At 31.6% G+C, this 22,956-nt stretch overlaps 1 protein-coding gene across 1 annotated transcript; it reads right to left on the bottom strand.

Moving 5' to 3' along the window:
- Positions 1-13,180: 13,180 nt before the first annotated feature.
- LOC134708528 (chloride intracellular channel protein 6-like) lies at positions 13,181-16,503 on the bottom strand. The gene is made up of 2 exons (XM_063569152.1): positions 16,417-16,503; positions 13,181-14,076 (listed from the first exon to the last, which is right to left on the bottom strand). Exon 2 carries the CDS (start codon positions 14,061-14,063, stop codon positions 13,386-13,388), a length of 678 nt encoding a protein of 225 aa, XP_063425222.1. The 5' UTR covers positions 14,064-14,076; positions 16,417-16,503; the 3' UTR covers positions 13,181-13,385.
- Positions 16,504-22,956: the final 6,453 nt, after the last annotated feature.

Below are 22,956 nucleotides of genomic sequence, written 5' to 3'. Positions count from 1 at the left end.
AACTAACTAAAAACAATGCAGTTTCACAAAGTTAATTAAACTCACTGGTCAAAGTAATCACATGGTATGCCGGAAGAACGAAAGGTCGACAGGATAAAGAAACTAATGATTGAATCTAGAGAAGGATAAAGTAGACACATCGGAATGTCCGTAGAACTTGGTATCACTGCACACAGCTGCTAAGAATTCTATTTTTTACTCGCAAGCAAAAGGTGTTAATGCAAAGGATCGTGCACAACCAAGACGTGCAAATCCTTATACGCTATGGTACATTTGTACCATGCGGATGTAAACGTCACCCTAAGAATGCTTGCAAGAAGACCATATGGGAATAAATATTGCACTTGCAACAGTAAAAACGACCAGGTATGATCATTTCAGACATCTAAAACTGTTACATACCATTTTAATTAGCAATTAAAAGTACCAATCACGGTACCAATCAATGGTGTTAAATGTCAAAACTAGGATTGAGTATATAATGTATATGTTTAGATCCGTTATAGAACAGGAAGAGATAAACAATAAAACAAAATCTTTTTAAAACTAATTTGAAAATATGTGGTTTAAGTGAAATCACTAAACATAAGGTGTTGTTTTAGTTGGATAAAATCAGTTCCACATGTCAATATTTGTTAACATTATAGAGGAGTCTTTTAAAAATTCATACTATCGGCACACAGGATTTTTTTACATGGTATATGTAGGAGTTGAAGACTGGTCAGCTCGGAGTCTGAATTATATGTCTGGGTCAAGTGACATGTCTTCTTTGGACAGTTACCTTGTGAACTACTACGTAAAACAATATGGCTCAGCGTGTCGGTCTAGTGCAAATGCAAGGTTCATATTCATATCTTACTAACAAAGTCATTTGCCGGATGTTAAACAACCGGCAATTTGTCCATCGATAAATTGTAGTTGTTTGTTTTCTGTCATTATTGTTTCAATCTAAATGTTTATGTGTCATGGTTTCACATTTTGTTATCTGAGGACTTATATATTTAACTTTACAATAAATAGTCTGCTCATAATTGCCAAACAGTGAGGACTTGGTGATTACATCATCTTCTTATAGTCTTTGTAATAGTGCCAAACAAGATTTTGTGAGGTTGACGAACTTAACTTTAAAACGATCGTATTGACTGTTGATGTAAAAGAAAATAAACAGATCGGACATGTTTTGACTTTAATAACTGACTACTTTAGTTTTACTTTAATGAGACAGAAAAATGTTTTTTTGAAAGATAAATGATAATTTTACCTGGCGTACCTATGCGTTAAATGTATTTCGGCATTTATCTTCTTAAAATGACTTGTTAAATGGAATAAAACGTCTACTTTGTAAGCCCTCTCTGTTTTGTCCGCAATAGGTTATTAAAGATATTTACCTACTGTGTATTCGGAAAATTTTGTGAAATTATAAGGAGTTGCAATTCTGATCTTTCATTCCTTTAATTTCATTGATAAACAAAATATTGACTCTGCCAGTGGTCAGTTTGAATGTCATTTAGGTAACTTTACGCATTCATGCACATTCTGATTTAATTAATATACATGTATGAAAAGCATGAACAGTTTCACGGGTAGTAAGGTCGTCATATCGAGGAGCGTTTAGTACAGTGATTTTGTCATAATTTGGATAAGTTTGACATGACGGTGTTAAGTCTTTTTGATGACAATCAATGCAAAAATGTAAACATTGGGATATTTTGTAAACGGAACTTCTGATCATTAATTCAAGCTGGTAAGTACCTTTGTATAAAGTAAATATGTAAGTACATCACAAGTTGTATCATATGGTTAATGATTTAACACAGAACAAAGCTTGCGTATGTCAAAATTTAAAACTTGCTAATTGGTTTATCGTGCATAAAAAAAAGTTATTTTATTACAGTCTGTTACATCACATATATCTTCGTGATATAACACTGCGGTCAATTATTCTGAAAAATACCTACTTTTGCAATCAATTCAAAATTACTGAAATATCTGTGTCATGGTTTGGTTCAATCGTGTCATGGTTAAGTTCATGTTCGACATGGTTCAGTTATGTAATTCTTGTCGTGTATAATGAAGAGTTACTATCAAAATTAACAAAAATCGTTCCATTTGAAACACAAAAGGACATAAGAACGCACATACAATGTAGTAATATGTTATAAGTAGATGCAATATGATTGCCAATGATATAACTATCCACCTGAGATCAAATGACGTAGATGTAAGCAGCTATTTGTCATCAAGTGGCCTTCAACATTCAACAATGAGCAAAACCATATTTCTTAGCAAAATATAAAAGGCTGCGACAAAATTCAATGTATAGGAATTCCAATTAGAAAACCATCAGCCTAATTTCTGTCCAAAATAAATAGCAAAATATGATACACAGTTACATACGATATTCACGGCATTACAGACACTTAACTTGAGACTATAAAAAAAAATATTGCGGAGTAAAACATGTTTGCGGGCTCCACAACCTCTTCTTCGCCTTAACCATGCAACACATGTAAAACTCACCAGATCGGTTTTAAACAAGAAAATCAAGTAACAGAAACACTAAAAACACAAATAAAGTACTGATATTTAGTGGGACCTAGTTTCAAACAAATAACAAATGACAAAAAGTCATGATTCTTAGATAGCTTCTTTCAAATTTCAGGATGGAATTCTGCTGCCAATATTGTGAGCATCTTTGGATTATGTCTAGCAATAAAAAAACGATATATATTTAACACTGTAGTTTCATTGAATAGCATTATATGAAACAATATTGAGAGGATCCTGTTTTTCAATATTTGTTTCTTAATTTTTAAATCTTTTATTGCCGCAGTCATATTGTAAACTTGAATCCTACAGAACTAATTAAAAAATACTATGCTTATTTATTTCAGCAGCCATGCAATGTTTGACCAACCCCGAAGATCTACTGCTAAATGTAAAAGTGCAATCGTGAACTCATATGATGGCTTTGCACATGGTGCTCAAGGAATTCGTCAGTACCATAAAAGAGCATGTTATGATATCTAAAAATGTCATTATCTTGAAAATGAGACAATATATCATTTAAGCTTTATGAATGCAAGAAAATGAATCAGTATCACCAACAGCTTCAAATGACCCGTCTAGAGGGGCAATAGATGCAATTGCATCTGAAAAATTGTATGAGTCCAATGCAATGCATGTGTGTAAAATTTGGAGCCTTATCGTGTAAATAAATTACAAAAAAAATCAATTATGAATTTGACTGCGTTGGTTTTATTTAGTTACACAAATTGAAAAGAAGTTATAAACTACGAAATCATGAAAATATAAGTTTTAAACGCAGACACCAAACAGGCATTTAGAAGTGCTAACTATTGTGAAAGGAAGGGTTTTACACATTTAATTTCAAAAACATATTTACTGAATTCCGAAGTTGCGACTCACCAAAAATGTTCAGAACCTAGTGACGCGACAAGTTGTCATATGTCATACCTTACTGTTTTACGCTATACTGAGAATAGTTTGATGGTCTCGGATCTCTGGTTGTCTCTGTCCGATTCATTTACCCATTTTATAGAAACAGGCAGATACAGAGTTTGGCCTATTTAATTTATCCTATTGTTAAAGAATTCATGTTTGTGTTGTTGGTTTGCTGTCTCATTTATGTATTTCCTGCGTCATCTTACATTTGATATTACCTAGTAAATTGAAAATCAAATAAGCAAAAATGATTAACGGCAAATATAGATAGCATAAAATATCATTGAATGTTCTAAGAAGTTCAAATAAAGTGTACTTGTGATATATCTACAAACTTACCATCTGTATCATCTTCGTCCATCTTATAATGCGTTCTGTCCTATTACAAACGATGATTTTTTGTCTAGCCAGGTCAAAATTAACTGTTTAAGTGTACATGTAGCAGACAATATAACACGTGTTTCTTTGATTTTCAATCCTTTTTGCAATCACATTTAAAAATATACCACCTCATACTTAAAACTAGATAGCAGGAGTTTTTTCAGATAGTATAGAAACTATATTACATAAAAAGTAAAATATTTGAAATAATTTAATGATTATACTATACACGATATAAAAAAGAAGATGTGGTATGATTGCCAATGAGACAACTATCCACAAAAGACCAAAATAACACAAACATTTACAACTATAGGTCACCGTACGACCTTCAACAATGAGCAAAGCCCATACCGCATAGTCAGCTGTAAAAGGCCCCGATTAGACAATGTAAAACAATTCAAACGAGAAAACTTACGGCCTTATTTATGTAAAAAAATGAATGATGCATTTATACAATATTAAATGAAAACGATGCATTTATACAATATTACAAAGATTTTCATTGAATCGTAATAATAATTGATAAACTTGAACATTATGTCGGCTTAAATCCAAAATTGAAGTTGGATGTGATCTTTCATATTTTAAATTCGAACTTTGAAAGTACTTTTTATTGTAATTTCACCTAATATAGTTTTAAAACCAATAAGTTTTAAAACTGTTGTCCATGTCACGCGTAACTATTCGGTTTCGTAAATGGTTGAATACTTATGATGTCCTCTTAATATCTTTTGGTTAGTTTTGTAGTTGGGTTACTGTAGCATGGACCTATAACCCCCTATCTCCTTTTTTCATCATAAACTGGTTCAAAATTTAAAATAAAGAATCACCAACACATGTATAGTTTTCTAGAAAAGAAAAGAAATACAAAACAAGAGTTACTTTTTGACTGGCTGCCACTTTTGAGTAGAAGTCTTTAGCTATTTGACTAGTGATGCCGCTCATGATATCCCCGGCAGAGTCAAGCATGGACATATGGAGAAAAGATTATATGTGAAACAGAAGCAACGCTTTGTCTTTTTTTTTGTAAAATTATATCGAAAGCTAGTTTAAAAGAGCAGTGACTTTTAAATTTATATTGTAGAAAACTTACGAAAAGTAAAATGACATGTTTATTTTACGCTTTGACGATTACACCAACTAAATTTGGTTTAACAGGCTTTTTTTCTTCTCAGGCAGTTAATATCTAGTGTAACTTCGTTCAATAACAGGCGCTATCAATCAAATTTTCATTATTAAAGTGAAACACATATATATTTATTTCTATCTAAACCATGACAATCTTGACCAAAACCATGACGAATTTCTAGACTCTTAACCGAACCATGTCAATAGCTTAACCAAACCATAGCAATTCCGATATCTTGCTTATTCTGCGTTCATTTCGTGAAACAACAATTCCAATATAGATCGTTTGACCTCCACTACAGATTCAAGCATTTTATTTGCTTTTTATCTGCTCGTGTGAATAGAACTGAGGCAATAGTTTGGGGAAGCAACATAAATTAACCATGTCAAACTTATCCAAACTATGACAAAATCACTGTACTAAACGCTCCTCGATATGACGACCTTACTACCCGTGAGTTTGAAGGTTTGAATACATAACTTTATCCAATCAAGTTGTGTAAGATTCAATAACACATTTATGACCGGTCTACATCATAATCAGTTCCAAGAATAAACTGGGAAGGGAGAATATGGCAGATATTTGAAGTTCAATTTTAGCAATAACTATAATAACAATCCATCACCTAAAAGTTTTGTTATGATTTCATAAACATGTCGTTCTGTATTGGTATTGTTTTTGAATCTTTCATTTGCGTATTTAAGACAATAGAACGTTTGGACTTCAAACGTCTTCATAATTATTGGCTTTATACAAAAAAAACGCCCTTTTAAATACCAAAAGGTTTCACAAAAGATACGTGAATACAAAGTAAAATCATGTCTTAAAACACTGCATTTTTTTCCATTCTGATCAAAAGAGTTGTATTGTCATAAAGTGCGTTTTAATGAACAGTGGTATAGTAAATATCGAATTCCCTCACACAATGATATCACACCTTTTTTATAGATAGTTTTGTTATTGATAGTCATACACAATCTCATTATTGTGTTTATTAAAAACATGTTATGCGCATCTTGTATAAATGGGCGCCAAAAACTATTTTTATTTTCGTAAAGACAAAAATCCATTAGTCAATATGAACAAATTATTAGATTAAGTGAGTTGCACGGTAAATCGGATGGTCCAACTGAAACCAGCGTTACACAATATACTCATGATATTCAAACTTTCATTGTGACTACCCTTACTGACATAACGTTGATTTATTCAATGGTTTTGTAAAATAAATTAATTACAGAGTGAACTTTAGAAATTGATAAACTACTATAAAATCTGAATTCTTCGTTTCAATAGGTGTAATGTATTTTATCAATAAGACATCAAAACAGATAACAAAGAATTCATTTGTGTATCCTTCAGTTTGATAGTCTCTGTATTTATCTTTTATACTACAAAACCTTTTAATTTAATTTTAAAATGAAATTATCAAATGATACGTTTTTGTTAATAAGGTAACATAATAAGTTAGTATGTGCCTGGCCCAAGTCAGGTGTATATAATACAGTGCTTGTTGTTTGTTGCTGTTTTTAATACTATCATATCTGTTTTTCATTTACTATTTTGTACTGAAATCAGGCCGTTAGGTTTCTGATTTGAATTGTCGTATCGGTGGCGTTTTTAGCTGTCTATGCCGTATTAGTTTTGCTCTATTTTGATGGCCGTTCTATGGACTACAGTTGTTAACGTCTATGTCATTTGGTCTTGTTGAGATTTGTCTCATTGACAATCATACTACATCTTCTTATTTTTAAAACCCATTTATTAGACATCATTTTCCTCGCTTTTGTGCATTCTTTACATTGATTTGAATTACAAATAAGGAAAGACGCTTATATACATTATAAGTATATGTAATAAAGTTTCAGTAAAAATTGTCAATCTCTGCATCTTTGTATTGTCCGAATTTAACACCACAGCACTGCATTAAAAAATTAGTTGCGTAAACTATATTATATTATCAAACATATCAAAGAACATGGACCAGGTTTAATACAAAACATTCTACATAAGAAAATGTCTTTACAATGTCAGGAATAAGGCAATTGTTATTCATTCGTTTAATGTGTGTGTGTGCTTTTGCCATTTAATAATGGACTTTCCGTTTTGAATTTTCTTCAGTATTTTTGTTTATTTGCTTTTTTTTTGTATTTCCGAACGTCGACTTCTTGAATCTGGATAAAATTAGTTTTTCTTTTGGATTCTTTCACATTTTTCATGGTGGTGCCTTAGGTTGCTTTACAGTATATAGTTATCAAAAGTACCAGGATTATAATTTAGTACGCCAAACGCGCGTTTCGTCTACATAAGACTCACCAGTGACGCTCATATAAATATATTTATAAAGCCAAACAAGTACAAAGTTGAAGAGCATTGAGGATCCAAAATCCTAAAAAGTTGTGCCCAATACGGCTAAGGTAATATATGCCTATATAGGATAAGAAAATCCTTAGTTTTTCGAAAAATTTAAAGTTTTGTAAACAGGAAATTTATAAAAAAAAAATATAAAAATGACCACATTATTGATTTTCATGTCAACACTTCGGTGTTGACTACTGGGTATGATCGGTTTTGTCAATTATTGAAGACTGTGAGCGATAGTCTCTATATACACGTCATGTAGTATCTGGCGAAACGGTGCATATCTCATTTGCCATCATACCCTTATTTCTGAGTTAGGTATTAGATTCGAATGCAAATTTCGGTTTGATAAATATTAATTACAACTTATTGTAACGTTTGCAAAATAAATTTCCATATCTAGATGAAAAATTGATTTAGATTTTGTATCATTCTAAACCTTAAATTTTACACAATCAAGTTATTGTGACGTATTATTGATTTCGACAGATTTTTTGTTATAACACATGCACTTTCTACTTTGATTCATAATAATTTGCAAATCAGTTTCAATACAGACAACCTAACTTAATTATGTCGAAATGTATAAAGAAATATCAAAGCTATATACATAATAAATAAATGATAAATAATAATAAAACCTTTTCTGAAAAAAAGTATCTTGTAGAAGAGCAGCAGCTACTTATAACACTTAACCTACCTTCAATTTTATGCAATACAAGTTCCGTCATAGATATATTGTATGTAGATTTCATTAGAATATACCTTGCAGATACACCCTTTACAAATTAAACACCTGTAACTTCCTGTTTAATGTGTAAAATGTTCATGTAAGAACACAGTGATACTGATACTTCCTGGTGTGTTATAGGTGTATTGTTTTAAATCATCGCTGGAAAGGGTTCTTTTTTTAATATAAAGCTTCAAATGAAGTCACTTTGGTATCTATTCGTTTGATGTGTTTGATCTTTTGAATTTGTCATTTGAGTCCACCAAGTCATAATTTGTAAAATCTCCACATTGCATAGTTTTTTCTATGGAGCTTTTTACTGAACAATGTTGTCGTAACATTTTAACTATAATTATATTTCAGTCCAAAAATATGTTGGTGACTGATTTTTTTTATTAATTCCTGATATATGCGATTGTGACCTAAAATCGAGATTGTGAAGGGTCGAAAGGGGAATGTACTTCTTTTACTTAATATATATAATTATAATGGTCTTTTTCTTGTTCTGTTGTACTATTTACACTTTTTCTTGTATATTTTTGTGAGATAATCAATAAGAAGATATAGAACTTTGGTTTCTATATAAAAATTAAATAATGAAATAATTCCTCTGATTTTTCGTCTTCATTTCAATTTGATATATCTTTTCTATTCTTTTTCTGAATTTCATTATCCTAAATCATTTCTGGTCGATAGACCGGTTGTTGATTGAAGACCGACAGAGGAATTTCTGGCTAAAAATTGATAAAGCAATTGATGATTTTGCCATACATTTGTAAACTTACAAGAAAAAAGGAAACAGTTTAAGGAAAATATACATTTATTAATAGTGTTTGAATTATTTGCAAATTATCATATCAACTGCCTGGTTCAAACAGTTTATCAGATTAAGACTAGTTTCAAATCATAAGTGTTTTATTTGATAAAGTTTTATTGCCTGCAAGTATTTATAAACTGACGATTTATAACACTATTTAGAAATGACACGTGAAGGTCGCCAAATTGTGGGAAATTGCTCAGCGTTTGGACAAAATACTCGTTCTCATAGGTTTGTTCAAACAGAAATGTAAAGTACATAATCTTATTAGTTTGTTGTTTTGTACATAAATCAGGTCGTTGCTTTTGACATTTGAAATAATTATTCGTTTTGTTATGTTAGGGCCTTATATAGGTTGATATCTTACAAGGACCTTTTCATTGTTGAAGATGTACAGTGACCTATATATTTTTCTATAAGTTCACAATAAGTTGTTCTATAGGCAATCATACGACATTTCCTTAACTTATATCGTATGCTATAACGTGTTGACTACTCACACAGTTTTGTGTACCATTTATTGTTTAAATGAATTTCCTACCAGATCCTTGTTATTTAATTCTGGCTTTCATACATATTATGCATTGGCTTATATATACCAGCAAAATAGAATGTAAAATAATATACGCTGACCATGAACTTGCAGTGAGAAGTATAATATATTTATTCATTTCTTCATTACCAAGACGTTGTGAAATCGTTTTTTTCTGATTTTCCTGATCCATTTCAATTTGTATCCCCCTATTTTTCTGCTGTTTGCTATTTTCCTTACTCATTAGTATTTTTGACCGATCGAACGATTGTTGATTTGAAATGACCGGATCACTGTCTATGTAATGATGATTTTAAAGCAATTAAAGATGTTGTTTTACTTCATCTGTAAATCCGCAAAGAAAACATAAAAAAGTCTCAAAGTACAATAAATGTGTATAAATTCATCCATCATTTCATTTAAAATCATTTGCAAAATATTATACATTATTCCAGATCGCCAGATTAGGTTAATCAATTAAGGAACAAGTTCAAAATAAAATTGTTTCATAAAGTTTTATTGCCTGCACGTGTTGATATACCTACGATTGATAACCCTATTCTTAAATGGCCGTGAATGTCACCAAAAAATTGGAAACTGCGAAGAAATTGAACAAAATACTCGTACTACCAAGTCTGAATTCTTTTTATTTTAAATATCCATCGATACACCTTTTTATATAGAGAATAATACATGGCAAAATCCGTATCATATGCCGTATCATCCCGAGATACCAATATCAGCCAGAGGGCATTTAGGCCCGCGGGATTATATTGGTCGAGGGTGATACGGCGTTTGATACGGATTTTACCAGGTATTGTTCTGTTTAGCATATATTTTTAAAAATCAAATTAAAATCGTATAAAAATGCATTTGTGCAGAAACAAACTTCACGAAAATTATTACCAAATTAACAATAAAACTTCAGATATTTCTACATCTTATTGTACGATTTTATATAAAAATCGCTCGTCAAGTTACTGGGTAATAGTTATTGGGGGGACAACACGATTTTAGTTGAAATGATCGGACGTTTTTTTGTGTTTTTTTTTAGAAATATTTGTTTTTCAATAAATGCAGCAACTGGACGTCATACAATGTAGGTCAAACGTTGAGGTCATTATGATTATGACGTCACGCCAGGTATGCGATACGGGTTTAGCTATGCGATACGGGGTATGCGATACAAGGTAGGTGATATAGACTGGAAAAAGAACCTTTATTTTATATACAAAATTGCTGTATTTCGACCAACTGTAACACTAAAAAATGTCATTGCTTCGACCTCACTGTAGCTGCTATAGCAAACATACTCTTGATCTTCTGCATTTGTTCTGTTACAATGTATAGGGTAGTCTGTACTACTGTGATATCTTAGTTTTCAGATGACAGGAAACTTAAAACTTAAGCGTCAAATGTTGTTCATGTATCCTTTTTCATAATTTATTGTAATTGTAGACTGTAGCCTTTTGATTTGTTTATTTTATTTTTTTATGTCTGTGTTATTCAAAATTCAAAAAACAAACATACATAACTCCATAGAAAATTCAAATCGGAAAGTCTTTTATCAAAATCTAAGCTCAAACACATCAATCGAATGAATAAGGACTACGTATATACATTTCCTTATGTAGAAATGGTTAAATTATATCTGTTTGTATAGCTAGCTTAACTGACTGGGATTTATATTCGATAACAGTTTTTTGCCGATTCCCTTGCCTCTAATATTAACGTTTGAAAATAACAAATTGGGTCCCGCAATCTGAGGAAATCGCACGAACCCAAAAAAGGAGTGAGTTCAATGTTCACGTCAACACATAGAATGTCTGATGAATCTGATATGCAACCATAACCATAGGAAATATGAAGACTAAAAATTCTAAAAGCTAGTTTAACCCATTGTTTAGTTATACGTCGCGATAAGGTGAGTTACATGTAGAACACATCAGCGGTTGTGTTAATTTTTTTTCTTACAATTGGCGTTTTATTACTGTTTGAAACTGTATTCATGCCGGTCTTTTTCTATTTTTTTAAGGCTTGACATGCATGTAAGGTATATGTTATGAAGGAATTTATTTAGTGTATCGGTATATATTTTATAAGCGTGTACTTCATGTACAGTATACCGTTTATTTGGTGTTCGCTGGTTTGAGGTTCCCGACGAATGCTTTAGTCGTAAGTCTTGTTTTAATACTACCTTTATTGCAAGTTGACGGATGCATTTGTATGAAAATACTTATTCACTAACTGAAGTAAGTAATAACTGATATCCTACTAGTACGACATGTAAGAGGAATTGGACAATCAATCAATCACCAATGAATTTCTAACGATACAACTAAGGTAGAATAATTTTGCCTATTTTTATATAACATTTGTTGTTCCGTTTCAAACATTAACTGTTTTATAAAATATCAATTAAATTTGTCTTGATATCTGCTTATAAAGGCAACAGTAGTTTACTGCTGTTTATAAGTCATAAATCAATTGAGAGAAAACAAATCCGGGTTACAAACTAAAACCGAGGAAAAAACTTTAACTATAAGAGGAAAACAGTGAAACATTTGTAACAGTGAACTGCAACTGTTACAACAAAAAAACGACTTTGCAACCAAGTCACATAAAATCGAACTATAAGATAACAACTGCAATTATCCGAATTTGGTACAGGACATTTTAAGGAAAATGGTGGGTTGAACCTGGTTTGTGTCTTGCCAAACCTATAATATAGTTATAATAAAAATCGAAGTAATTCTGCCTTTAATTCAGAAGCATGTTATTCAGTCTTATGTTTGTCGTTGCTTGCTGTATATCATATGTGTTCACAGGTCGAAAAAGATAAGTGGTTGTCGTTTATTACTACATGTACATGTATTCGTCAATTTTGTTTTTCGTTTTTTCCTGTTTATTATTTATCAAGGTATTTCGTTTCTTTGTTGTGTTTTGTATATAAATAGGCCGTTGGTTTTCTCATTCGAATATATATTTACATTTTATTTTGTCGAGGCCCTTTATCTTCTGAATAGTTTGCAATGCGGTATATATGTCATTACTCATTATTAATGGTTGAACGTGATCTATATTTGCTTATTCCTAAAAAAAAAAAGATGTGGTATGATTGCCAATGAAACTACTGTCCACAATAGACCAAAATGACACAGACAATGACAAATTTTGGTCACCGTACGGCCCTCAACAATGAGCAAAGCACAAACCGTATAGTCAGCTATAAAAGATCCCGATATGAACATGTAAAACAATTCAAACGATAACACTAACGGCCTTATTCATATAAAAAATGAGCCAAAAATAAATGAAAAATGTACGTTGGTGTCCGCTGTGGAAGTATGAATGATTCGAAATACTAAGGATTTTCTTACCGTATTTGGCATTATGTTTTTGAATTTTGGGTCCTCAATGCTCTTCAACTTTGTACTTGTTTTGCTTTATAACTAGTTGTTTGATCTAAGTGTCACTGTAGACGAAACGCGCGTCTGGTATGCCAAATTATAAGCTAAGAACCTTTGATAACTATTATCAATGACATTCATATTTTTTTTTCTTTTCTGATGTCCCGTACATTGCCATTTATATATTCACAAGTTGGAGCTGGTTATAAATTATAGCTTCCTATGTGTAATGTGTGTTCCTCATAGTTAAAGGCCTTATGACAATTTATAGATATAGGTATCATTTACGTTATTTAGATTCAATAGTCGAAAACGAACTGACTGTATCATGGCAAAGTATACGAAGAACAAATAAAAGACAAACAAAGGTCTACAAAACACAACATAGACAGCCAGATACTGAACCTCACGTGCACGTACATGTGCACACCATAAACCAGTAAATAAATAATATTTTATCTTTAGGTTTCAATGTACTTTTCTATCAGACAGCGTTCTATTTATGAAATTAGAATATGTCTTAATCTTTATACGAATTTTAATTTTTCAGGCATAAATCAGATGACATGTCTTGACCATCCTTTAATTATCTCGTCATCTGGACAGCACGTTGCAGAGAATATCTCGGTTTTATTAGCATCCTCGACGTACTGTTTTAAAGCGGACATGTCGTCTGGAATTTTTATCCCCGCATAGTGATCTGCAGCAACTATAACATGTCGAAGACGAGGCAGAAACATACAATCAATTGCATTCATTTCATCTCCAATCAGAAATTTGCCTTTATGAGAATCACTTTTAAGATATTCATTTACTTTTGATAATTCCGAAATTAATTCAGCTTTTAAGATATCATTTTTCGATTTATCTTTATTTTTCAGTAATGCTGCTAGCTTTGGAAATACTCCGGAACATGCATCAAGCGCGGGTCCGGTATAACCTACTTTGCAATCACATTCTTTAAATTCTTGTTCTAAATATTTGTTAATATCTGCTGAATCGGCAATAACTTTATTATCCTTTTCTCTGTCGACAAGTACAGGAACCGTCCCACCAGGGTTAAGACGTACGAAGTCGTCTGATTTATTTGCAATATCAACTGTAGTTATGTCTATTCTATCTGAGAGTACTTTCAATTTGCAAAACATCAGAACTCGCTGAGAGAAAGGACAATCGCCAATATCCTTCCCATTACTCGCTGCTTTAACATATAACAAAAATCTTCTAGTACTCATGGTTAAAGTAAGCCTGTTGGAGAGAAAGAAAACAGCATGCATTGATAATTAAAGAGAAGCGTGTTTGATATATAAATCAGAGTTGGAAAAAAGTACATTGTATTTTTTAGGTAAAGTCTCCAACGTTGTTAACACATGTATTAACATAATTAAAGCCGGATGGGGAATGGGTAGAAATCTTGTTTAAAAGCCACAGTAACTTATAATTTTTTGTAAAATATTTCCCCCTAAAAATCGTAAATTGTATATATGTATTGTGTTTTCGCCCCTGTTTTGATATATGTATTGTAAAACATATATCAAAACAGGGGCGAAAATACCATAAGAGTTATTCAAACTAATAAGTCGAAAACGAGCTGGATTGTAAATTGGCATTCAATGGACGACTGATAAAAGATAATTATGTTAGTACAAGATAAACTGTGAGGGCGTAAGACCGAATGGGTGTAGCTTATCAAACTAATATATTACTGTCAATGCCGTTATAATATAATGTCCTTTATAGATAGTATGTGTTATTGACAGTTCTTTAATCGTTAATTGTTTTAAAATTAATAACCTTCATTATACACTTTCGTGTCAATTTAGAGCCCTTAATACACGACAAAGCATTTAGAGATTAAGCATTTAGTCTACAGTTTGAAGAACTTCTAAATACATGTTTTAGTTACTCGCTGTGTTTGTTCGGTTGCTGTTTAATTGACATTAACCCCACATTTTCTTACCATTCATAGAGAATGATTTGAATTTGCATGCTTCGCGCTAAGGGTGATAGTAAATACAAAAATAAAGATGTGTCAACCTCAGAAGATAAACGTCCGAGTTTAAGGATCAAACCCTATGTCAACTCAATCAATAGCTGTATACATGTACATGTAGATGAATTGAAATGTGATTACACATTTAATACGTGTAATAAAAAAAATCTTTGCGAAAATGTTTCCGTCACTTAAAGGGTAAAAATGAAAATGTATTTTATAATCAATACAGAAACAGATCATTAGGCGTGAACATTTACAATGTACTTGTGGATTGTCGGATTTATTCAATTTCGATAGTTTTATTATTGATTTCAAAGAGTTCGGCGATTTTCAAAAATTCATCAACTAGATTGCAATTATCAAAATAGCCACTGGTACCAATGTAAAAATCTCTATATACATAAAATAAACGGTACTAATTTTCTTGCACCAGATGCGCATTTCGACAAAACATGTCTCTTCAGTGATGCTCGTGGCTAAAATATTTGAAATCCAAAGATTATATAAAAGATGAAGAGCTATAATCCAAAAGGTCCAAAAAGTATAGCCAAATCCGTGAAAGAAATCAGAGCTTTGCACGAGGGAGATACAAAATACATGATACATTTTCGCTAAGCAATACCACAGGTATTTGGGGCATGGACCCCCCCCCCCCCCCCCCCCCACCTTTTTTGGACCGCACTAAAAGAAATGGTTTGGAATTTTTTATTTATTTACAATTTTCCACAATGTATAAACTTATATCAAGTCTCAACAATCCATTGCTAATCGATTACAATACCTTTTTTACTATCCATACGAGCCCCAAATGAAGCTTCTTTTTTTCACTTTTGTTTATACATTGTAGAAATTTGTAAATAAATGAAAAACACCAAACAATTTGAATTGTGTTTTTAGTGAGGTCCAAAAAAGGGGGGCCCATGCCCTTAATACCTGTGGTATTGCTAAGCGAAAATGTATCATGTACTTCGTAGTTTGGGGGGTAGTTTTTGCACTGCAATCTGAGAGGAAACATGTAATAAAGGGAGATAACGCTTATATAAATGTTATCCTTTCTCAATTTTATTATCAGTAAAACGTTTGTACTAATAATGCTTTAAAACGATTGTTTTACATAATTGAGAACAACTCTCTGCTGCTTACAATTCAAAAGCATAAAAAAAGTATTATCGAACATAAGTGTGCGTTTTTGTGAACGTTGAAATGTAACTTACATGCAAAGTGCTTACATGTAGGTCTATATAGATACTGACAGTGTATTGTTAATGCAGCGGATCATAATTTGTATATTTGGTAGCGATGTTTATGTCTATTTTTTTTATATTCATGAACTACAAACATATAGTAGTTTCATTATTCAAAGAGAAAACACATTATATGTTTTATCGATTAATTTTGGTCATAATCTAATTGTAACTTGATGATTTCCATGTCACGTGAGTTAAATCTATTTTTGAAGTATTGTAAAATGCTATAATGTATCAAGCTACTTTTAAAGTTATATCTCTCTGTTTGGCATGCCAAACTTTTGTGTATCTTGAAATGAATGAGACAATCAAAACTGTTTACTAATACAGGTACATTTTACTTACAGGTGTGTTGATCGTCCTTACAGATACGGCTATGCTCACGCGTCAGTGTAGGCAAGAAGATTATTGATGAATATGTAAACAAGTAATTGCTTTACTAAAAAGCTTGTAGAATAACGGTTGTTTATAATATTGATTTTTTTCTCTAAATACATAATGATAAGGTAATGTTTGTAGTTTTATTCATTTAGAACACAATGACTCGGTTAGTAGATCAAAATTTTGTTTATCAATTTTTTTCAAAGCTTTTTTTCTATGTCCGCTGTCTAGCAGATTAAAATTTAGATTAATCAATGTTTCAGTTTCAAACCTTTTTTCGTACTTCCTGTCCATTTGTATTGCAAAAATGACTTTCTATAGTTGGTATCAATATTTCTATGTTTTTTATCAATGTGAAAAGTACTATCCATACCCGTATACTGAACATACATAAAGGGATATAAGTCGAATTTTGTTTGGCTTACTCATCTTTACTTCTATGTGACTTTACACCTTACTTGTACAAAGACACTTATCTTCGTCCTAAATGATATTCTTCTATCAGAAGCATGCATTGATTTTTCGATCAATGACACCCTTACTCGACTATCGTTACATCCATAGACTGACCTATGTAATACAAAAAGACAGAAATACGAGAAAAAAAAAAGATTGAAAAAAAATATTGATAAACAAATTAAATTATAATCTGCTCACCGAATGAATCCCTGTAATTCAGAACAGACTTTTTTTTCGTTTAAATTTTATGTTTCAAACTTTGTCAAATTGAACTCGTACAAATGTAAGGGTATTACAATTTCAGAGTCAATTTGAAACCTTAAACAGTTTTTTCTATTTTAGGAGAATGGGTAATTATTAAAACTGAATAGGGGTTTTCTCAATAAATTGCAATTTAATTTTTCATCATTTCGGTAAAGACCTAGAGGTGTTTTTAGTATGGACTAGAACACACCCGTGATATTGCGGGTCCGTGACTGAATGAAAGTATATAACTATGCGTATGCCTTATTTTAGTATTGGTATTGTCATCTGATCAAGTCATGCCGATTATAAGATGCACAGTTTTCTCTGTTTTCAAAATCTTTCTGTTTGAACATGTTGAACCCGTCGACCTGGAACCTATCAATTATTGGTAATATTATTAATTTGCAAAACAAAAGGGCCGTGGAGTACTTTTTAACAGTATACAGCAAAATTCTAAATACACCGTTTGGTGGTGCGCCTGTCAAATGCGGAACATACAGATTATGTAGGAATAGGTAACAGTTGAATATACTATTGGTATCGGTGTCGGACTCGACTCGGAACTTCTTATTTATTGGCAGTATTAATTACGTGGAAAACAAATGGGCCTGGAGTGGTGTAATTTTTAATCAACACTATTGTACTATATTAGTTATATATAAGGTTGAATTCTTTGATTCATCGTTTTTATGTGATGACGGCTGACAAATTGGACCTCGTAATTTTAGTATTATAGATGTTTTAAGATGTCAAGAGCAAAATAAGGAATACTATAATAAAATAAAAAACAGTTTATTAGCTGCTTTATTAATTCAATCGATGTTGTTTGTAAATGTTTGTTTGTATATTATGATTATGCGAGAAAAGTATCTTCATGTTATTTTGAAACCGTTTTGATGAATTTTTGATCTAAAAATTGGTGGGAATTGAACATTGTACAATACAGTAAAACTGAGCTTAGAAAAGGGAAATATATCGTAGAGGCAAAAAACCAACAGTTGAAGGATAACCAATTGCTCTTCAATGCAGCGAGAAATCCCACACCTTGATGTGGGCTACAGCTGACACCTAAAAAAAATGTTTACTACTTTCATGAAAATGAACGTCATACTAAAATCTAAATAATGTAAATGAATTAGAACACCAAAAAACATATAAAACTAAAAAAACGTTCATATGCTCCTGACTTGGGATAGACGCAAATATGCGGCCGAGGTTAAACATGACTTTTGTTTTTTTGTGAGATCTCAAACCTCTTACTATAAAAATGTACCTCTAGCCAATGTAGAAAAAAACACACAGCAATATTCACAGCAAAACTCAATTTACAAGAAGTCCGATGCTAGAATAGACAATAAAAGAAACGAAGAAAAATGAGAATGATACATGAATTAACAAAGATCCGGACTACTACATAATACGTAGCAGTAAACGACATGCCAGCTCCAGACCTCAATTAAACTTATTGAAAGCGTATGTTTTCATCATATGAATATAAAGCACAATCCCATTCGTTAGGGTTTAGCATCATACCATCATAAAATATATGAGAACATAACCCGTATCATGCCAGCAACTGGTTTCAGAATACATGTGTACCAATTCTGACGAAAAGACGAGAGAAGCAATATCAATACCAAAATATGCCATCCTTAATGACCTATCAGCAGTATCGTAACTCTATTCTTTTATACAGATTTTTTTTCAACCTTAACAAATATCCTTATACAGCAGTCGAAGGTGCAGAGTGATAGGTCTTCAACACAGCGAGAAAACTGTTGTTATTCTTTCGAGTATTTTTTTGGTATTTTTTGTTGCTGTTTTGTTGAGATGTCTTCCTTTTCGTATGTCAATTTTGAGACAAGTATATTCATCGGAAGAAGCTGTAATGGTAGTGTAGATGTGGTTTCATTGACTGACATTCGATAAACTGTTTTGTATTCAAATGTTGAAAGGAAGGAAGCTATGTTTAAAAGAAAATTACTCCTACTTTTCCTCAGATCAACTCTCTAGTACTATGACATATTGTTTATGGGAAAAGGAAACCCTTCTTTTAGTCTTTGATCCTGAAGTAAGCAATTTACTGTTTATGCACGTGCACACGACAAGTTAATTAAGTTGATAAATATGAATTATTTCTTTATTTGTTTGATGTTATTTCTAAAGTTTGAAAGTTTTAATGTGCAATGCATTTAACTTTTATTGACATGAAGCGAGTCAAGATGCAATCGAAATAGATTAAGACTTAAAAAAAATAAGGTTATAGTTTTTGATAAAATATAAAGGTAACAAACAACAAAATAATTGGGTACCGAAAGCAGAATATGGCTATTTGTTGTGACCTTTAAATGTTCTTAATTATGTACATAATGTTTGTAGCGGTCATTCTGTCATTCCTATTATTGGGTTATTCTGTACTTCACGAAAACATGTGTTTATGATCATGTCAGATGTCATATAATGGTATTTAGTTTTCAAAAAAAAAATCCACCTTAATTAAGTCAGACGCTATATATATGTTCCGGACCATATGAGTATTTGGACCATACGCATATGGTCCGGCCTGTTAATAACCAAACGAGTATCATACTCATATGGTCCGACCATACGCGTACGGTCGGACCATATGAGTATACGCATATGGTCATGACCATACGCGTATGGTCCAAATACTCATATGGTCCGGAACATATATATTAGGTCGCTACATTTTAAACTGAATTATTAGTTTCTAGTCACGTACGTAGGGTAAGTTAAAAAAATTCTGACGGAAGGAAGTTTATGTGAGTAATATTGGAAACAAATAGAGCTACCGGATTTTATGTAAAAATTGATGATCGGATAATTTTACCTGTGAAATTATTCAATAGTAATCGTCATTGGAATTCAACTGGAATACACATTCGGAGGTCACACAAGTTCATTTTTTCCAACCACAATTTAGAATCACATTGGAAAATTGGTAAATATATATGACAGTTTTATCCTTTAATCATTAATTTTTAACGCAACACAATTTATTTTAATTTAATTTAAGTGTTTTATTTGGTGTTTTTTTTTTATCTTTTAGAGAAAACACCCGACAGTTGATTGCGTCGAAACCGAGAAATGTACCGAAACTTCCCGAAAACTTCCGAAGAATAACCTGATTGGATATGAAACTATTTATATCTTTTCAAAACTATATATATAAAGGTATTGACCTACATTAATAATCGAATTAGTAAACAACTATATGCTCTGATCCATTCTGAAGTAAACAGGTAAACAAGTCTCAGGGCCAAACTATATAAAGTTAATAAACAAAACACGATTATACTTTTAAAGTCTCCTTCTTGTTCTTTATCTAGAAAAAAGGTAAGTTCAACTTATTTTTTTGGTTTTAGAATCAAAATATTCTACAACTGAACACAAACGAAAGGGAGTTGTCTTCCTTTTAGCAGAAAAAATAACATCAAGGAACGACTGTTGGTATTTGAGCCTTCAAATCACCTTTTTACCTTTTGATATATTTATAGCTGAACTTCTACTATATCACTAGTCTGTCAACAATGGTGGTTCTCCCCCTGCCACTTCGACTTTATCAACCAACAAAACTAACTGCAACGAAATAGCCAAGTGCGTAAATAAGTTGTGATTAACATCATTCGATTAAAAAAACTTTTTTTTCTTTTAAAAAGTCACATGTTTACAACATGCAATAATGTATGACTGTTATCACGTAATTGTCTATCTTATATGTATAAAAATAAAATAATTCTGAATGCGTAAACAAGCTTAAGGTGTAACGTGTATGTAAGTTATATAACTTGATCATTGTTTGTGTAAAAAATTGTATATCATACTCATTGACAGTAACCATGTGGGCTCCACGTGAAACCGAACGATCTAGATCACTTATGAAATCATTTAATAATATCGATATATGGAAAGACTTATAATACATTGTACCATGGTATTTATGTTTCTGAAAGTGGTATGTATGTGTTTAACAATTAAAAAACAAGCTTAAAATTTGTTTTCTGTAATTCGTTATGTGTATATCAATACAATGTCAATGTATGTTTTTGTAATTTTTACAATTTTCTTCTGTTACATTAGAAAACAAAAACAATTTATATCGTACTACTTTTACTTTCGAAAATACACACATGATCTTCAATTTTTTGTTTTAAATACTGTTTCATGTTTACTTGCTGACTTTAAATGTTATCTGTCCTATTTAAAATATATTTGCCAGTTTTTCAAGAACCAAGTTGTTCGATCTAAAAGAGGAACAAAAGCTACCAGAGGGAGAGTCAAACTTATAAATAGAAAATAAACTGACAACGTGATGGCTAAAAATAAAAAGACAAACAGAAAAACAAGAACTATCTTTAAAAATGATATCCGACGTATTTCAATTTGAGTATATGTTAAAAACTATCATTTCGGTAACCTTCAGAAGCACAATGACTTAATGATGCAAGACCTCTTTAATGAAATCTCCATCTGAATGTACCTACAAGAAATTCTTTACTTAAGTCTGGTTATATTAAGGCAATAATATATAAGAATATTGTAATGACACCTAAAAATGTTATTTGTCAAAAAATCTAGTGTAAATAAAAAGAAATAAATATACATTTACTACTGTTTACATTAAACTTAATTCATGGTTAACAAAGCTAGAAACTATTGGTAGTGTAAGTAGTATCTTTCTGTTTACATTCACCAAAACCCCGCGGAAATCTCACATGCGTACAATGTAGGTGCGTTCTAAAAGTCATGTACGTTCGTACAACACATTAACAGTAAAAATTATATAATTGTCCCGAATAAACACTTGCTTTTCATCACGATATAATTTTCGAGACGTTTTTTCAAACACAACCAAATCACCCACCATAACAGCATTTTGTCCAATCGCAGAAAGGATTTTCGAGCATGGGTAGTCTGTTGCCATAGTGAAGCGTCCTTAAGTTCAAAGTGCACAAACCGAAACTTTACCGACTACGTCGGAAAAATTGTACAGAAAACACAACATGGAAAACTAAAGACCAAGCAACATGAACCCCATCACAAACTAGTGGTGATATCAGGTGCTCCAGAAGGGTAAGCAGATCCTGCTCCACATGTCGCAGCCGTCGTGTTGCTTATGTTTAAATTCGGTAAATAGTCTATTTAACAAGGGTATTATAGTTACGAGTTAGGAACATATCCGATCTCATCTGTGAAACTAAAGATACATTGTATATTGTTTAGCTTGTATATTTATATCAGAAAATGATCTTTCTCTTACATGCATAAATGTTAACAGCTTTAAACATAAATATATGCATTTAAGGATGTACAAGCATCCTAAAATATAACATTCGGGTTTCCTGTAATGTAATAATTGTTTTTACGTAAAAATACAGATACATAGATAGATACATGTAGAAAGTCGAATCACTCATATGTTTAGTCATTATATGCACGTATCACTCCACTAGAAAACAGTCTGCTGACAGTTGCTGTTCATGAAAAAAAACCAGTACCAAGGTCAATGTCGACTAGATTTATATGATGTAATTCTTATAAATTTGCAATATTTATATTGAACGCCTTTGTAAGCATGTAACTAAGTTACATGTAAATGTAAGTTGTTTTCAAACCATATCAAAAAGATCATGTGTGATAAACATTAGACACGATTTGGTAGTATCTCTCTAGGCATGTTTTAATATTATTTATATAACATACATTCCAAACATAACCATTTACCGACTTTATTTTACAAACAACGTAGTGAATTGGACATTAAAGTTAAACTTAGTC

This window comes from Mytilus trossulus, chromosome 1, assembly GCF_036588685.1.
Source record: "Mytilus trossulus isolate FHL-02 chromosome 1, PNRI_Mtr1.1.1.hap1, whole genome shotgun sequence".
NCBI classification, from domain to species: domain Eukaryota; kingdom Metazoa; phylum Mollusca; class Bivalvia; order Mytilida; family Mytilidae; genus Mytilus; species Mytilus trossulus.
This window is presented reverse-complemented; position numbering and strand designations above follow the sequence as displayed.